This window comes from Lipotes vexillifer, unplaced genomic scaffold (assembly GCF_000442215.2).
Source record: "Lipotes vexillifer unplaced genomic scaffold, Lipotes_vexillifer_v1.1 scaffold747, whole genome shotgun sequence".
Classification (NCBI taxonomy): domain Eukaryota; kingdom Metazoa; phylum Chordata; class Mammalia; order Artiodactyla; family Lipotidae; genus Lipotes; species Lipotes vexillifer.
This window is the reverse complement of record NW_006772445.1, coordinates 851622-871678: the sequence shown is the minus strand read 5'-3', so window position 1 is coordinate 871678 and position 20057 is coordinate 851622. Positions and strand designations below refer to the sequence as shown.

General features: G+C 36.8%; 1 protein-coding gene across 1 annotated transcript in view; it reads right to left on the bottom strand.

Moving 5' to 3' along the window:
• Window positions 1-20057, bottom strand: part of WDFY3 (WD repeat and FYVE domain containing 3) — a 176119-nt gene that overhangs the window by 42674 nt on the left and 113388 nt on the right. The window contains exons 39-46 of the mRNA XM_007447515.1: window positions 18739-18896; window positions 17579-17656; window positions 15643-15870; window positions 9490-9543; window positions 7265-7433; window positions 4731-4894; window positions 2034-2182; window positions 216-336 (exon numbers count right to left, since the gene is read on the bottom strand). Coding sequence (XP_007447577.1) covers window positions 216-336; window positions 2034-2182; window positions 4731-4894; window positions 7265-7433; window positions 9490-9543; window positions 15643-15870; window positions 17579-17656; window positions 18739-18896 — 1121 coding nt within the window. The remainder of the gene's footprint in view (window positions 1-215; window positions 337-2033; window positions 2183-4730; window positions 4895-7264; window positions 7434-9489; window positions 9544-15642; window positions 15871-17578; window positions 17657-18738; window positions 18897-20057) is intronic.

Below are 20057 nucleotides of genomic sequence, written 5' to 3'. Positions count from 1 at the left end.
GGGAAAGATGGATAACAAAATATCACTCAAAGTTTTAGGTTTTTTTTTTTTGTTAAGAAGGGGGATGTATTGTAAAGTTATGCACCCATGTGACATGAGCTTGTCTATCATACAACCAAATCTAATACTCTAAGGAATAATGTGGATCCTATCATGTATACATCCTCTAAGTAAAGGAACCTGACAAAACATTTATTACTACTAAATCAACCCACCTGTAGGAGATACCTCCTTTTATGAACTTCCTTGATATCTTCATAGGCAAAAATGCTGCATGTTCTCTTGAGTTGACTGGGGCCTTGCCTGGCTCCTCTAGGGATAATCGGCTCATGCATACTATAGGCAGCCCAGAGAAAGGAGATAATAAAAACACAGCAAGAGATAAATTCACTGTTCAATAAAGACTGTGTTATTTTCAAAATGTGAAGAGAAGCAGGAATCGATGTATCTGAATATTTAGTTCAAAAAAGACATACCTTTAAGAGAATAATTTGGTAGCTATTCAGTATACCAGAAACCCCCTTTGATGAATATAACTTAAAAAAAATCCTATTCATGCTGTCAGGGCTTATTTTTCAGGCACAGCTGGCAAGTGCCAAGGCCTATATTCTTTTAGGGGGGCCAAGAAAATGTTTTAATTTCTTTTAAAATCAAAAGAAAAAACTGAACTTTTTTTTTTTGTTTGTTTTTGTGGTACGCGGGCCTCTCACTGCTGTGGCCCTCTCCCGCTGTGGAGCAACAGGCTCCGGACGCACAGGCTCAGCGGCCATGGCTCACGGGCGCAGCCGCTCCGCGGCACGTGGTATCCTCCCAGACCGGGGCACGAACCCACGTCCCCTGAATCGGCAGGCGGACTCCCAACCACTGAGCTACCAGGGAAGCCCAGAAAACTGAATTTTTAGGTAGAAGAAAATGTTTAAATATATAATATGAATATATTCATCTTTAAACCAACACAGCCAGAAAAACATCATTTTAGGTATCTTTATATGTAGGAAGAGGCCTGTAAAAGTCATAATGTGGCCCTGACTGCTACTGAAAGTAATTATTTGAAATATCTCCTAGCAATGAAAATGACCATGTCCACATTCAAAGTGCATGTTAGGTGTTCAAAATGTTAAAGAAAGAGAAGAGCGTGTTGATTTTCTAATCCTTAAGCTTTTTCATCTTCCTTTGGGCTTTGTCTGTCTCTGGGTTTTCCATTACCCACTATCACGTCCATCATAGGGCTGGCAGAAGAAAAGGAAGATGGATAAACTCAGTCAGTTAATTCCTGCCTGTGCTTCAGTCACACTGCTTCTAGGGTACTCAGAGGATATGGATGCTCTTACATTTGTTAGAGTATTATATAACTGCCTGTATGTTCTCTACAACTGTGTTCACACTGAAATTTGAAAAAAAGAACAATTTTCAAATTCATAATAACTTTATAAATATATAGATTATACTACAAGGAACTTGTATTATATCTAGTGCTATTAATGCATAGCAATAAATTTTATTTAGTTTTCGTTTTGATAAATAAGGCAAATTTGTCTCTTATAGCCTTGAAATAACTATTACTCTGGTGAATACTTAATGATGGATGCACAAAAACTGAGAGATAACATTACTTGAAACACAATTTTTGCATTAAAAAAAACTATGTAGGACTTCCCTGGTGGCACAGTGGTTAAGAATCCGTGTGCCAAGCAGGGGACGCAGGTTTGAGCCCTGGTCTGGGAAGATCCCACATGCTGCAGAGCAACTAAGCCCGTGTGCTACAACTACTGAGCCTGCACTCTAGAGCCTGCGAGCCACAACTACTGAAGCCTGCGCACCTAGAGCCCGTGCTCCGCAACAAGAGAAGCCACCTCAGTGAGAAGCCTGCGCACCACAATGAAGAGTAGCCCCCGCTCGCCGCAACTAGAGAAAGACTGCGCGCAGCAATGAAGACCCAGTGCAGCCAAAAAAGAAGAAAAAAAGCAAACAAACCCATGTAGATATATTGCTTTCTAAAGATAGCTGTACTTTGTGTCTCTTCATTCACTTACTTTGGAGGTAAGGTTTCAATATCTCTTATTTCCCTGGTTGCCGTCATTGTAAATCCATCAATCACATAAAAATGCTCTTTACCAAAAAGAAGTAGCCCTTCACTGGTATCTAGGCCCTGGACTCGAGCACAGCGGTACATGTGTTGGATCTATAAAGAAAACCATACACATTCATTAATATAGTTTTAAAAAATCAGGTAATTTCTTTTTTTGATATAAATGAAGCAAAATGTCTTTAAACATGGATTTAATGGGCAAACAAGATTTTATGAAGATGTCACTCTGTGATGGCATCCCCTGAGCTAAGCATATTAACCAGAGTTTAAGCATATTAAAAAGAATAGCTAAGATTGCAGTCTGAGTTGCAGTTGACTTTAGTAAAAGGAAACAACCATTACTCATATCCATCCACCCAATCCACTTATCCTAATATTCACTGAGTACTAACCCCGTGCCAGGCACATGTGTACTAGGCTCTACAGTCAATGAACAAGTTAGAAAAGGAAGGAGACAGACACAAACTTTGCAGGAAAGGGAATTGAGGCATACATGCGAGGAGATTAGGATTGTACCCTGGGTCAGGCAGGATGATACAGAGTGAAAAAGGTATGCAGAGCCTGACAATCCTGAGTGAATTCCCAGTTCGTTGTTTAACTATAGATTTGGTCAAATATCTTAATGTTTCTGGGCTTCTGTGTCTTCATATAAGTTTCAAATATACTTCATTGGCTTGTCATGAGAGTTAGTGAGACAATGTACATAATCATGTTAGGAATTGTTGGCTGTCTTCTCTTCCACATAGCTTACTTTCCTCTTTTTCCATAACAACCCCTGGAACTGGAGTTGTGGAATTTGTCTCTATTTGCTCTCCACTGGAGTCTGCCTGCCTGGCAGCCTGTTGTGCCATTGTAAAAAGCCAAACTTGGCAAAAGTTGCATTTTCCTCATAGAAGGAAGGACTTGTTAAATCTCTCAATGTTAGCAGTGTTTTCTTTCCAACAGGCAGGATCTAGTCCTTAGTAAAAATTCTTTCTTGCTTACACTCAGTTCAACATGAATCAAGGAAAAAAAAATCAGCAATTAAATCAGTCAAACAAATGTCAAATAAATGTCAGTCTAAATACACCTCCTTCACTATTCAAACTTAAAGCAATTAGAGCAAAACCTGTACTCATGAGTTTAAAAAGTTTAAAAAATGACAGCATCAGAAAACAGATTTTCTAAAATATGCAAATATAAGTTAATTTTCATCACCACATCTGAACTACTTCAATAATAAAAACTTAGAATGTTACAGGAGAAAAACTGACATACTTTTAAAATAACTCTATTGTAAGTATAATATACACACAGAAAAAAATGTGTATTTCATAAGTGCATAGCTTGATGAATCTTCAAATGCTTAAAATATGATGCAACCAGCATCCAGATCAAGAAACAGAACATTCCCAAGACCCTAGAAGCCTCTCTTGTGCTTCCTTCAGATCTAGTGTACTTTTATAGTTACGTACTTTTTTCTTTTTATGTTTTCATTTAAGATTAATCAGGCCATATATTTGAAGAGAATTAAAAAAATTAAACCCTAATTTCTAGTTACTATTTCTTAGTGGATAAGATTTCAAGTGTTATACCAAGATCTAATATAATAGGCAAAACAACCTTTAAAAAGGTGATACTCACTATACATTCAATTCATTCATTCCTTTACTCATTTATCCCTTTATTTATTCAACCAATCACTCCTTCATTCAATGTTTACTGAGTTTCTATCAGGTGAGTGAAACTGTGTAAAGCACTGGAACAGAAATAAGAAACAGTGCCTGCCTTAAAAGAGCTCACTATCTAGGTGAAGAGACAGACACAGGAACAAATAATAATAACATGATAAAATGAGTGATATATATAAGGTGCTATAAAAGCACAGAGGAGGGTGTCTGACTAAGCCTGAGCTGGCAAGACAGTGAAGGAAAGCTTCCTCTGTGTGAGCATTAAAGACATCCAGATAAATGATGTTGCATCAAATGGGAGTTACTAGGATAGAGGTTATGCAAGTGATGGAAAGAGGGGCATTTAGGCAGAGAACACAATGAGTAAAGCACAGAGTAAAGAAATATCATGGATGTACCGAACTGCAAGGGACAAAATGCAAGGGACAAAATGCAGGGAGCTCAGGCTACATGGCAGAGTCAGTAAAGTGAGCCTGGAGGTGTCGCAGGGTATAAGAGGCTGAGAGAAACAGGAAGGCAAAGTAGTCTTTTGTGAATGAAGTAAAGCACGGGTTAAGTACAAGGCTGGGGATGATGGGCTAGTTGAAGTTGCTTGTGTGGTTACTGGAATTACAGAGGTATAGGAAAAAATACAGGGCCAAATTACCGAATGGGTTGTGTACATGGGTTTGAAACGAGAATTACGGCAAGAGTTGCAGCCTAATAAAGGGTTTAGAGGAAGACAGTGAACTAGGTGTCAACTGTTAATACTATATCTGATGCGACTTCTTGCTGTTCAGCGTGTTCAGAGAGGTCAGAAAACCCTACAGATGAAAGACGCAGAATGTTGAACCCAAAAGGGCACCTAATACTGATTTCACTGCAGAGGCTAAAATATTTACCTTTGGCTGCCAGATAAATACCCTTCAACTAGTCTTGTAAAATGGAAACAAACCACTTAATACAATCCCTCCTTTTCAGAAGTAAGGTACCTTTTCTCCCTCTTCTAATAGGCGCAGCAGGGTGGCGTTGTCCGTCTTCTCCTCCTCTTCTACAGAGCTGCCCTCAGCAATCTGGTCTTGTAGCTGCTCCTGGGTCTCCTCATCTCCTCCATCAGGTGCAGATCGAGACCGTTTTAGAGGCGGCTTGACCAGTCCTGCAGGGTAAGAGCCAAGAGGGTCATGTGGTCTTGCTGGGGTCATTTGAGAGCCGTTTAGTCTCATGTAGTCCCTCCTCTACATTTCCAATTTGAGATAGTTCTGAAAGGTATGGGGAGGCAGAACAGTTCAGTGGTCAACAGCACAGGCTCTGGAGTTAAACAGCTGCATGACTCTGGAGTATTATTTGTCCCCTCTGAACCTCAGTTTCTCATCTATAAAACCGGGACAAGAATACTATCATGGATACCAGGAGGATTGTTGGAGGACTAAGTGAGGTAATTCATGTGAAGTGTTTAGTATCATGCATAATAAATAGTAAATTCTCAGTAAGTGTCAGATGATGATGATAAACAGAGGTCTTAGCATAATTAATGGTAAAAGTGGTGGTGCTAATGGGCAGGTGTCATTGAGGGGATATCCTCAATAAATGATCAGTCATTATCAGAAACAAAAATAAGGACAGCAAGTTATAAACATGATTATAAGAGATTCCACCTACTTGGAGGGCCCATGAGGACTACTTCAAGACTCATATTACAAGTGGCAGTATGGTCATTCATACATGAATGAATTTGATTGAATTATCTGGTCATAAAGAATAAGAAAACAATTCTTTTAAAAATATAGGGCCAGACAATTTAATGTGCCACATAAGTTATCATTTTACTGCCTACATTTTGATAATTTTATTGATAATCACAGATGAAATTAAAATCAGCTGATGAAAGTAACCACTGATAACACAGAGTATGGGAAGCACTCAAAATAAACTCTAAATCTCACATTTAATTTAATATTCTTTAGTTCTGTACCAAAAAAAGTAATGTTGTATCTACCAACGATACACTAAGAATTTTGGATAAACGTAAATCAGCCTGTTAGAATCCTATCCTTTGAACACAAGTTATCAGAGGTTCTGCTCTGCCTTGGGAAGAACCTCATTTTCACATGTGAAAGAGTACAATAAATAAACAAGAAAGATCAAGTCTTGCTGAGAATATACACAAGGCAAAAAGCTTACAGCTGCTTTATTTTTAGTTTGATGAATCAAAACCTCCAACTCTATGTCTAGCATAGCATCTTGCATATCATAGTAGTGACACCAAAATTTGTGGTTTTAGCTCAATTAGACATTAGGAAAATGAGGCCAAGAGCAGTTAAATGCCAATGACCCAAACACAAGACATCACAAACTCTGTGAATTATACACCTTGGTTATAGCCAGGAAATACAACTTTGGACCCATCTCAATAACTTTGCTGATGCAGTGTCAAGAAATGATAAGGCTGAAAAGTTTGTTCAACTAATAAAAGTTTCAGTGATTCTATGAAAATGTTAGATGGATTATGAAATCTTTAGTAATTCATAGTTATCACAAGAGAGAACAGGTATAATGTAATAGGAGAAACCGATCACAACTGCAGATAGTTTTTTGTTGACATGGTCATATACTGTTAGTTTTTTATCAATGAGATCTGAAAATAATTTTTAATTTAGAGTTCTTAATTTATATTCTAGGGTTTTATCTATAGACTACACCAAGACTTTTGAATTTATGATAAATCAGAGGCTTAAAAAATTAAAACAATGGACTGATTTACTTATTCAATATTGACTGAATTCCCATTTTGTGCTAGGCATGTGCCAAAATCTATAAAGAGGAGAAATAATCTCTGCCTCTGAGAAACTTATAATTTAGGAAAACATAAATCAGTGAAAGAAATCATGAAATTGCTATAAAAGTTATGAGCAAAGTGCTACTGGAGGACAGCGGAGTTGGAAAAGCCTTCAGAGGAGGACAGTTTGACCAGTATCTTCAAGACTGGGTAGGTCCAGATCACAGAGAAGCTGTAGCAAGAGGGCAGAGGGCACACACATGCAGAAGTACAAATCAAAAAGTCCATGCCATTTTAGTCCAATTCATCACCATATGCATGTCTTTCTAGGCTCATAAATTATAGCTTTGGAATAATCTGTCTTAGCTCATTAGAAGAAAGACCATTATTTCTTACTGTTAGCCAACATGCACTAACGACACATTTAATGGTGTTTTAGTTTTATATATATTTATTTAGTTTTCAGGGCCTTAACTTAAATATCAGGTACCACTGAGAATTCTGCCAGATACAGTGAAAAAAAATTATCAAGCCAACAGGCACATTACATTCATCTGTAGGCAATAAAGAAAAGCCAGTCTCTTTAGTTCTGATATAGAAATCAATCTTTAAGAAGGGTGTGACAGTGAAATATGTACGGATACTTTTAGGTTGGCCCTACTGTTTATAGTTGTTAATATTTTCATATAGATTCAAGTAAAAGGAATGCTCCCAAATGGTTTTTAATTAAAATCAGAGAGGAAGGCTGACCTTTGACTTTAGCAATAGTGTCTTCACCATGCTCTGGTTCTTGTTGAGTAGCTTCACCTTCCGAACTCTCTACGATGGCATCTTGGACAATGGCTGGGTTGCCAGAGGCTAGTCGCATGTAGTATTCTTTACTGTCATAACTTACAGCTCTTCTGTATCGAGCAGGTTTCTAAGAAACAACAAAAGGAAAGGACTCAGATAATTTATCTTCAAGAATTAATAGACTGTATTTATACAGGGTAATTCCACAGTATTTTGGGTTAAGTTTCTCTATTTTAAAATTGCACTGATTTAAAAAAAAACATATATAAAACAATAATATTAGAAGTTTTGTTCCTCCCGAAAAAAGAAACACATCATCTTTAGCCAAATGTTTCCATGTTAGTACAGTACAGCCTTACTGATGCATCAGTACAGTAGAGAGAATGCCCAGTGTCGGAGAGTATCAAGTTGCAAGGGGATGTCTAGTTTCTGAGGAGCCTGAATCCTTGCTTCCACCCCAAGTAAATAGGCCTAAAGGGCCATCCATTCAGTTGGAATTACCTGTGTGAGTGTTTACTTCAGATATTTGGAGGTAGGGACCCAGAACTGCCCTGTTCCCATATTCCCATACTAACTAAATGAGTATATCAAGAACATATAAGTCCATTTTGAAGAAGAAATTAATTATGTAGAAACATTAGAAAAGATTTACCTTTTTGGTGTATGATACAAGAGCATTTACTTTTCAGAATAATTAATATTTATCGTAAAAACAGGTTCTCCGATTGACCCAAAGTTTTTTTTTTCTTAAAACAATAGTTAAAGAAAAATTAAGGTCTAAAATTTCCTACAAAAATGTAAAACCAAAGGGAAAAATTTGTATGTATACAGGTTGATCATAATGAGACCCAGACTTTAAATTAACAATTAAGAAAATGACAGGGTTTGAAACATGCTTAAAGACCTTCCCTTTCTAAACATTATCTTACCTTTCTTTTCCTATGAATGTCTAACTGAAAGTATTCTATCAGCCTAACTCTTCGACTCAGGTAGTTATATGTATTGTCTACAATAATGCTTATTTTAAGCAAGACCTTTTTAAAAAAATGATTTTCAACTAAAGTAGAAAACAAGTGTCCAACAGGAATATTTAGACTAAAATACTGAACCAATTTTGAGATGAAAAGATGCCTAACTCAAGCCACCATTACCCTTCTTTTAACTTCAGGTATGAAGTTAGAGAATGAAGAGAGCTGCAAGCTACCTTGATGAATGGTATGCAGCAAATGGAAACTGAAATACATAACATAGGAAAGTACTGAAATAATATAAAAAAAATTTACAGTTATGGAAGGAAGGATCTGATGAACCAACTAATAATACTGCAATATTTTTGAAATGAAAGCAGGGTAGTAAATTTTGTACTATAACAATTCTCTGCATGAGATCTAACAATTATCTTCAACTCATAACTGTTCATTTTTAAAAAGATGAAAGCATAGTTAGTGATGGGCAAGACAATGAATTAACAGATGTGGGACAACATCTTGGTTACTGACTTCATACCTGACTTAAACTTGGAACTATAAGCATTTTCCCTTAAATATTTTGAGGTATATTTCTGTGACATTTCTGAACTGCATTTTTTTTTTTTTTTTTTACTGAATTATGTACTGAATCCTTCTGGAAAAAGAAAACAATTATATAAATTTAAATTAATTAAAATAAATAAAAATTGTATTTTGAAAAGTGGTCATATATGCTTAGTTTCCATTTAGTTCCTTCTGATTGAAAAAGTAATTTTAAAAGAGAATACACTTGCATTCTCAAAATATATACCGTTTAATATCTAGAAGAATTAAATGAGTAATTGAAAAAACAAGTTGGTAGTGTCAGGCTGCCCATTACTAACATGCCTTGGGACTTGTTAGTTTAAGTGTGAAGCAGTACACATTTCACAGTGAGAGCAGTGAATACTCAGCCTGTTAGTGAGCAACATACAGACCCTACAAAGCTAATCAGAACAAAGCGAGAGAGACAAGGACATCTCTCAGCATGAATGAAATTCACTTTTCAACTCTAAGGAACTTATAGAAACAACAAATTGAAAGTCAACCCTTTAGGTTAGTCTAGTCTACCATGCACTAAAATAAAACAAAATAAAACAAAACAAAATAACACAAAGGAAGAACAAAACAAAACTGCAAGTATTTTGCATTCTTTTATGGTATTTTGTGTTTTACCTTTTGAGGAATGATATCATCGGGTGTCTCAGGCTGTTTACTTGGGATCTCAGACTGAAAACAGGGTATTAAGTATAGACACATCAGAAAAAAATAACAAAGAACAACACAAAAATAAAATATTCTTGAGGACTGTATGGAATATGGAAGATACACTCACACAAAATTAATATGATATCCTAAGCTGCTTGAGATAATCACTTAGCATCTTGTGATTATTTTCTCACTTATCCAAAGTAGTTTTAAAGTAAAAGAAACTACACTAAAATTCTCAAGGCTACTGAACAGGACAAACTTAAAAATCACACAGACAAAACTTCACCACAGGCTGCCAGTGTCATGGATGATTTACAGGCAACTCTTTATACGGCTTCAAAGGAAAAAACAGAAAACCAGATAATAGAACTTAGTGCTAGCTATCACCTTCCACCTACCTTTTACTGTGTTTATCCCTAGATCTGTTTTGTAACAGAAGCAACTGGTTTAAACTATTATCTGCAATATCCCATACCACAGAAATCACTAAGTGCTTTTAGTAAAAAAACACCTTCCCCTAAAAGCCCAAGGACCTATTTCCTTTGCTACCTTCACAGCTATGACCTCAGAAAGGCTGAAAACAGAAGGGAGCCTGGAACATCAGCCTCCAAACCAAAAGTTTTTGTAAAAATTACTTTCTAAAGAATTAGGTAGTTACTCTATATTTTATTCTCAATAAAATCTCGACTAAAAAGAAGGCAGTATCTGTTGAGCTGGAGTGTGTGACTTGTGCGTGTAAACACACAGACAGCTACAGACAGACAGCTACAAACATCCAAGAATCATTCCAATTTTTCTTCCTTTTCACAGTTTGTACCTGGAGATGACTTCTAGTACCCTTCCCTAGAGTAAATATGAGCAAGCAAAATGCTTTTACAGATGTTTGCTTCCCTTGGCAAAACAAACATTGAACTACTGGGCATACTTTCAAATACTTAATATGGTTTTAATAAACCTCTCTCCTTAAAAGCAAACTTTTAAAAGCATACCTTATGTTGAAGGATAATCTTGAAAATATACATCTATGTTCTCAATCTTGGTAAAGATTTGGGTTACATGAGTATTACTACACATTTGTTAAAACTCACTGAACGGTACACTTAGGATTTATATATTTCAATATATGTAAAATTTATGTCAATAAAAAAGAATTATGAACAAATGTTGAACTCTATTGATATGCATGGGGAAGTATTTAGGGGTGAAGGGTACTGACTCTGCAACTCATTTTGAAATTAATAAAAAAACAACGTAGATCACTGGATAGATATGTGATAAACCAATATAGCAAAATGACCAATTACTATTGTCAAACCCAATTCTGATGTCCACTATATATCGCCAACCAGAATGTGGGCAGGGTCTGACATGTACACAATTATATTTTCCCTGCAGCATAGGGCACAGTGCTGGTTTAATACATATTTGCTCACTGAACCACTTACTGACTGAGAATCTTATTTTACTAAAAGGTACAACATTCATTAGCGAAGATATATGTTATACTAATAATTTTAGTATTATCATAGCACTCTTTAAACTTTTATAACTGAATTATTATTATAATTATGCTTATATAGAAACCTAAATTTTTCAAAGTCAGAATTTGTAGAAAATAATTTTATACTCCCTTTACTTCCAATTTTTCTATATTGCTGGCAATGGAATTTCTTGAATGAGTTGCTTAGTTCCTATGAGCCCTGTGATATCTATATATTATATAAAAATGTATGTGGAGGCACCCACATGAGACTCCCTTAACTAGAAAAGGAACTTCAGGTAACTCGTTTACCCTTCTGCCCCAAGCAGTCCAACCCAACATTAACAGGAAACGGTGAGGTCTTTGCCCCAATGATATTTGCAAAGAATAGTAAATTTGTTTGAGATTATTATTCTGTGATTATTATTCTGTGAAAATAAGGGGATTACAGAATTAAAACCTGGTTTTAGTACTTAAATATAACTTCTTAAATGGCAAGATATGGAATTTTATTCTCATTCCTTAGGATTCAGAGTAATTAGACAACTGCTTAAAAACAACCATATTTTGTATTTTCATCATATCCCAGGCTCACATCTTAATATTTATAACTAATACTACCACTTAAAATACAGAATTACAGTGCAATTCAGTATAGCTATTTTAGTTTTGAAAATGGTCCCCTAAGGAAAGTCCCTGTGCAAAGGGGATAAATTATTTTTTTGTGAGATAAGAGAATTTTCCACATGCACATAACTTTTCTCAGGACAAAAAAATTATTGTTGTTCTCATTAAAACAATTTTAGTTGATAAACTTTCAAGGCTTTTAAGTCGGTGGCAAATGAAACACTCACATATGTTCTACATTCTATAAATAAACAACTAATTTAAAAATAAAATTCAAAACTTAAAGGGTAAGCTATTTTTTTAATACAGTATGTAGCATTATCCAGGTTTAAGAAATAAAACTTTAATAACTAAAGAAATAATCACTTGATTCTAACACATCAAGGATTTTAAAACAAGAAATAACTTTTAAATCATCACTGTATTTCTTCAGTTCAATTAAGAGGCCTAAATATTTAAATGTTACTTAAAACAATAATTGTTCTTCATAAATAAGGCAAAGATCAAATCATTTGTCCTTACTCCTGGCAAAGCCTGTTTTACCTATCAAGAGGCCTTAGAAGCAATTTTCAGTTTGTACCTGTTATACCTGAAATACCTGTAATGTCGCAAAAAGTACTGCCTATATATTTTATAAACATGGGTGTAAGGAGGGCAACGCGTTCATAGGAGCTGAAAGGGAAGACGTGATTGATCTCTAACTCTGGGAGGCAATATTTAATACAGCTCAGACCACAGGAGGATTTATGGTGAAATTAATGAAGCATATACCTCAACAGCCGTCACTTCCCATGGGCTCCTTTCAAAGTCCTGGAAGTGGGGCCCTAGTAATTTTGTATTCATAATTTTGTACTCTTTTTCTTATAGTGCCTCCCCAAGTTATATAAACTTCACACCCCATAAAATTTGACTCTAGCCCTTTTTAGTGGAAAAATAATTAGGAAAATTCTATAAGCATGCTGAATGGGAAGCAATGGATAAACTCTAACTTAGGAAGAAAAGAGTGCTGGTAAGTCCATTCACTCAACATTTATTAAGTTCTAGATATTCTTTAGCATTAGAGAGACAAAACCCAGTATTGGGTCGGCCAAAAAGTTCGTGCAGGTTTTTCCATAAGACATTACGGAAAAACCCGCATGAGCTTTTTGGCCAACCCAATATGTGGTTCTGTCTGGAAGAAATTCACTATCCACTGACAAGTTCTCAAAACCACCAAAGATCGGAATCCTTTTTCAAGAGTGAGGAACTTCTGAGGAACTGTCAATCTACAGTCATTATATCTTGCTCCAGTACTTAGCATGACCTAGAAGGTGTTCCTTAATTTTCTAGGCTTCTATTTATCATCTGTGAAATTGGGATAATAATATAACTATACTTCAGAGGGCTGTCATGAGACATACAGGAAACTGCAAGTGACCGCTCTGCAGACTATCAAGCTCATTGTGCTTGGTTAAATATCTGCTCTCCTTTTTTGATTTCACAACAGAAATTAGTGGGATAGAAGCTGCTCTACTTTTTGGAATTTTCTTTGCTGTTGATATTGCCAGACTGCATATTCCATAAGAAAAAAAGTGGACATTTAATGGGGTTTCAAATTTACAAAAGATTTCGAACGAGCAACACCAAAATCATTATTCATTCAGAAAACTTCATCATAACAGATTAACCTTGACTTGTGCATGAACTTAAGCAGCAGCATGAATTCTACAATCTGTAATCATCTCCCCTTCCCACCTGCTTTTTTCTTTTTTGTAAACGTATCTCTAACATTTCTTGGCGGCCTTGTATTTCCCAATATGTAACCCATCTGGTTTTAAAAAAACAAAAAAGTTCTGTATGGTTCATACTTATTTCTGAGACTGTCTGTTTAGATTTCACAGACTGGTGAACTCCTTGGCTTAGGTAAAATGCTAATGATATTAAGGTTGTAAGTGTGGACTCTGAATAGGTTATTTTGTTTTTATCTGATACAGAATTTCAAATATACTTTTGTAAAACAAATGACACTGTTATAAAGAAGGTGTAGACACAATTAAAAAAAAATACTATGGTTATGTAACTCAAAAAGTATATGCCTCAGTTATATATAGATAGTAAATGGTCATATATTTAGGAGAGCACATCTTCTATTTTCCTATCCCTGAATGGATTCAATTTGAATGAGCGTTGACTCAGTAAGAAATATTTTATCAAATTGCTACAGACTTAAACTCTTATTCAATTATTTATTTGGGGAAAATGGATGAAGAATAGAGATTATATTGCTAGTCTGATTTGACAAATATAGGTGCTATTAAAAGGCTGCAAAAATACGGGTGGATTTTTTTTTTTCTACATAGTGTGCTAGTATTAGAAATTATAGTGCTTTAAATTAAAATTTACCAAGTATGGCATTCTTTTTTTATTTTATTTTTATTATTTTTTAAAAGTCTTTATTGAATTTGTTCTTCTGTTTTATGTTTTTTAAAAAATTCACTTTATTTTTTATTTATTTATTTTTGGTTGCATTGGGTCTTTGTTGCTGCACACGGGCTTTCTCTAGTTGTGGCGAGCAGGGGCTACTCTTCATTGTGGTGCATGGGCTTCTCATTGCGGTGGCTTCTCTTGCTGAGGAGCACGGGCTCTAGGCACACAGGTTTCAGTAGTTGTGGCTCGCGAGCCCTAGGGCCCAGGCTCAGTAGTTGTGGCACACGGGCTTAGCTGCTCTGTGGCATGTGGGATCTTCCTGGACCAAGGATGGAACGCATGTCCCCTGCATTGGCAGGCAGATTCTTAACCACTGTGCCACCAGGGAAGTCCCGATATGTTTTGGGTTTTTGGCCACAAGGCATGTGGGATCTTAGCTCTTTGACCAGGGTGCAAACCCACACCCCCTGCATTGGAAAGCGAAGTCTTAACCAGGGAAGTACCCGAAGTACGGCATTCTTGACAGAACGGAATAGCTTTGAGAAAAGTAAACTTTAGGGAGCTATCTTAAAAAAAAAAAACAACTTAAATAACTATATATTAGCAGGTCTAAGGCCTATATTCTAAGTAGCATCAGGACAAATGTATAGTCAGTTAGTACAAGATAAATGGAGCCAGGGTTTTGACTGGGAAAAAAAGACTGGAACAATGCAAGTTGTCTCATGTTATATGATCTGAACTACTTACTTACTAGAAGACACATGTGTCAAGTCTTCTTTACAAATCTTAGTTTCTTCAATTGTTGAGAGAATCATATTAAAGTCAAGTATGTGAAAGTACTTAAACCATGAAGGGTTTCTCTTCCAAATTTGCAGTGACTTTACTGGGGAAGACTGTATTTTCCCGAACGCAAAAACATGATTCCTGGATCATGATCATTTTAGACAAAATTTTTATGGTCAGTGCAAAAATCTGAATGAAGGCTTTAGGAAGGGCAACCTGTCTGAATAAAAAGGAACTTGAGGGGCAAATGTTGTTCGTTTTATACCCCTGGAGCCAGTGATGAAGCTTCTCAATATAAATGGGAAGATCTATACACTCAGGCTATTATTATTCTTTAACTGTGCTCTGTATTTCTTCAAAGAATATTGCTTAGTGGCAATGTTTATTTTATTAACACTCACTTATATAGTGCCTATTCTGTGCCAGACACTATTCTAAGTACTTTATTAATTTTAATTAATTTAATCCTCCCAATAGCTTCTAAGATGGAACTGTTATTTTCTCCATTTTAGGCATAAAGAAAGCAGAAGCTGAAGAGGTTAACGTGGCCGGTACGAGGTCACCAGCTAGTGAAGGGGCAGAGGCAGGTTTCAAACCTGGCAGCTGGCTCCAGGATCTAAGATCCAAACCACTTCAGGGTGAAGGCTCCCTGCTGCACCTTTTCATTCCACCGCCAGCACCCTGGCATTATCAACTTATTATAGTTCATCAAATCTTCTAAATTAGGTGTTTTTCGTAATTGACCTAATAAGGGAAAACGCTTACAAAAAAGAAGAAAGACTTGGAAGCGTCACTACATATGCTGAATTCTGCGCACTCACCGCCACATTTGTCTCTTGTTCCGTTTCCGGCACGTAAGGGTAATGGGTGTAAAACATATCATTCCGCACCATTTTCTTCCTCATTCTGCAGGGCCCTTCTGTCATCTCCAACATCCATTTGTCGAGATGGGAACCGATAGGGGGGCCCCAGAGGCCCCGCTCCCGCAGCAGCTCGTACTCGATTTGGCACCACTCCTCCGTCACGTACTTCAGGGCATTTTGCTGACGCTAACAAGAGGGAGTCCAGGTTGGTTTTCAAGCAGAAGCACGAGCAACAATGAACAGTCTACAAGTACCTTGAAACCAAGTTATTCTTCGGAAACAAAGACCAATCCAGGTAATTTCAGGCAATATTATAAAAGTAAAGTTACATTTATTTATGGTTAAAGTAAGCTGCCGATCTTGTGAGAAGGTGGGGTTTTAGTGATGGCCCGATTATTTTAGCACCAAGTATACAATACATGGAAGATCCCTACAGGGTAGCGTGTGCAGTACACCTGACCAGAGTGCTGAAGGAACTTGTAGCTCAGGGACAGGGAAGACGGTAATATTACTTATGAAAATACATGGGAATGGTTTGTCCAGTGTGAGTTAATAAAGACAGTAATTTAAGGATGAAAACCCTTCCCCACCCCCAATTGTAAAACAGTTACTAGAACATGAATAAAAGAAAATCTAGAAAGCCACATCAAGAAATATTGCCAACACACTAGATTCCTGGTAATCACCGTAACATTTCCAATAATTTTAGGTAAATAATATACACATGCATCTCTGACAGGGAACTTAACATTCATATAAAAATGAAAGGAAAACCATTTTTACTTGGCCCTGGGATAGATCCAAACCACCTTACTTAAATGGAAATTTATGACTTGGAATAACTTCTTTCTATTTGTCAAATGTCAAAATGTGTAACATTTCAACAGTAGATACTTAAAACTAAGCACCTAATGATTAGATGCTTATCTAATAATTCATGGAATATAAGTATACAATTTAAGAATAAAGATCCCTTTATACTGTACAACTAACACTAATGATTATTGAAGGAGTAATCTTGATACTATAATGATACCATCATAGTACTTATGTGTTCCTGGCAGGAGGAAATCCCCTGTAACAACTAAGTATCTAGTATCATGCCCATAAAATATTAGCAGCTTATCATTCAGAAATCTTTAATAAGATATTAACTCAGCTGCCATGGAAATAAAATATTTTGAATAAGTTGTTGAGTAACTATGAATTCATCAAGAGGATTTCACTGAAAATATTTCTTACTGACAAAATCACCAAGCACTTGTAATAAAAAATAACTTTATCTTTTAATTTTTTAGAATTTTAAGAGACTTCTCAGAGATTTTGATGCACATTTTCATGGTCTCCTTGTTAAGTATGAAAGGGATCTTTCCAATATTTTAATTTTTATTAAGAACAGACACATGCAATATGTTGGTAGTGAATGTCGTTAGTATTCAGCTGCGCTGATCTCCAGTCTGTCACTTTTTAATGCAGTTTGCCTGTAGGAAGTTCCAGTCTTTCTATGTTAAAACCAATGGCCAAAGTAGCTGCTGGCAGGGATAATCAAAAACATTATCTGGGCTTCCCTGTGGCGCAGTGGTTGAGAGTCCGCCTGCCGATGCAGTGGACACGGGTTCATGCCCCGGTCCGGGAAGATCCCACATGCCGCGGAGCGGCTAGGCCCGTGAGCCATGGCCGTTAAGCCTGCGCGTCCAGAGCCTATGCTCCGCAACGGGAGAGGCCACAACAGTGAGAGGCCCACGTACCGCAAAAAAAACAAAACAAAACATTATCTCATGATAAATTCAGTTCAGCAACTTATTCTTAAAAGCAGGAGGAAGATATCAAGGGAAACAATATTTTCTCACTCAAGGAATGCAAAACAAACCATTATTATGATTATGATTCTTACCTCCTGATATTCCTTATATTGTGTGTCTACTAAGTCACGAACAACGGCGATGTGTGTAAACATCCACTGAGAAATCTCCTAACAATGAGTGGAAAAAGTCTTAATATTTCATGATTTCCTGGAAAAAAATGTTAACTAGCCTTGAAATAATGCCCCCAAGTTAGTTAAAATTCTATTAAAGGCATCACAACAACACCCAAAAAACCCCACAGAAAACTCTGAAAGATTAATTATATAATGAATCTGATGGAGGCTTATGTAATGGACACAGATCCATATATCCCCCATCCCCCAGTGCCCCTTTCAAGGAAGGGCTCACTGCCACAACTTCTGGGAGTGCTGTCAGTATTTCAGGGATCACCTCAGCTGCAGAAAGCTGTGGGCACCCCACAATCACTGGCTGATTTGGAGGCAAGCAGGCTCAGTAAAGGTCAACTCTGACAGGTCATTTTGGTACCAAAGCTCCACCTGGATCACAGCTGGGTCTGTCGCCAGACCTGCGTTGTAGCCTGACATTTCCCTGTGACCAATCCTGCTTCCTTCTTCTCTCATCCACAAATATCAAGGGCGCCCCTAAGAAACATCCTGCACACTAAACCCCCTCTCAGAGTGTGCTTCCTGGGGAACCCAACCTGACACATGGAATGACTCATACACATGGTTTCTCCCAGGCCCTTTTCACAGCTGCCACTAAGATTCTGCGATGGCAAAGACAGTATGATGAGGAAGAAATTAATGCTGGAGGTAGATGAGTTAAAAAAAAAAAAAAATCAATCTCAGGCATGTACAACAAAATTATAAAAAATAAAAAGCTATTTTGTCTGCTGTTGCTTTAAAATTTATATAACTATTAAAATTGAAGGTTTGAAAGAGGTGAGAAAAAATTATCCATAGTCTATCATATATCAATATCTGAATCTCATCTTATTTCCAGTTATGAAATGGATGTAAATACACAACACTCATAGTGCAATTTTATCATAATAAAATGGGAGAAGGCTCCACAACCTGAGTTATTTCTCTTTCGTCTAAAGCAAAAATGCAGAAAAGTTCCATTTCAAATCATATGCTTGCATGTATTGTGTATTATATAAAACACTACAACTAAACCTTGAATTACAAATTTCTAATCATATCATTAATAAAACTAAACAACGTACCTGGGTGGAAAGACTGTGTTTATGAAGCCCACTTTCCTTTCGATTCCTTCTAGATCCCGTTAACTTGGAAAGACCAAAGCCACTGCTGACACGGGACAATTTGGATTGTGTGGTGGGCACTAAAGCTTCTCCTCGACTTATGCATTTCTTTTCATGGGCTACAAAATTAAAATTAGCATATTTTACAGTTTCTCCATGTATTTATTAGCCTCACTTTTAATACTTTTGCATAATGGTTACAAACCACAATTCTGTAGTTATCAAAAGCAGCTTATGTTACAGATGCAGACACTCTCAGATACTATATTTACTTATCTTGTATAAGGATAGCTGCTTGACAATTATTGTACTAGTTGAACTCACATTTGTTGAAACCTCACAGCTCTGCAAATTTATTTTAACTGTAATCAGTTTCTATGTTAATAACAATTCACAGTCCCCTACCTAAAATCTTTGGTGTCGTGTATGCTTTGGAATTTAGAATTTTAAGAAAGTGATACACTGGCTTCCCTGGTGGCGCAGTGGTTGAGAGTCTGCCTGCCGATGCAGGGGACGCGGGTTCATGCCCCGGTCCGGGAAGATCCCACATGCTGCGGAGCGGCTAGGCCCGTAAGCCATGGCCGCTGAGCCTGCACGTCCACGTCCAGAGCCCGTGCTCCACAACGGGAGATGCCACAACGGTGAGAGGCCCGCATACCGCAAAAAAAGAAAAAAATAAATAAAGAAGGTGATACAGTACATATACTGTATATTATATGTACTGTATCACCCTAGACTACCAGAAGGCCTAGGGTAATAAACAATAATTAATAATATAATAATTAATATTTCTGCAGCAAAATGTATTAATATTAATGCCTAGTACGATAAACAAAGATAGGTTAGGTTTTGCTACCAAGTGAGTTTTGGCATCAAATTAATAATAACACCTTGGGTTTTCAGGGCTTTTTGAATTTCAGAATTATAGATAAGGGATGTAGACTCATAACCAAGATGGTGACCATACTAAAGTTGTGAGCAATGTATTATTTACCAAGCTCATAGATGCCTGATGTATAACACATTTAAAAAAAAAAATTTTTTTTTTAAATTAAAAGGCTTCCCTGGTGGCACAGTGGTTGAGAGTCCGCCTGTCGATGCAGGGGACACGGGTTCGTGCCCTGGTCTGGGAAGATCCCACATACCGCGGAGTGGCTGGGCCCATGAGCCATGGCTGCTGAGCCTGCGCGTCCGGAGCCTGTGCTCCACAACGGGAGAGGCCACAACAGTGAGAGGCCCGCGTACCGCAAAAAAAAACAAAAACAAAAACAAAATAAAAT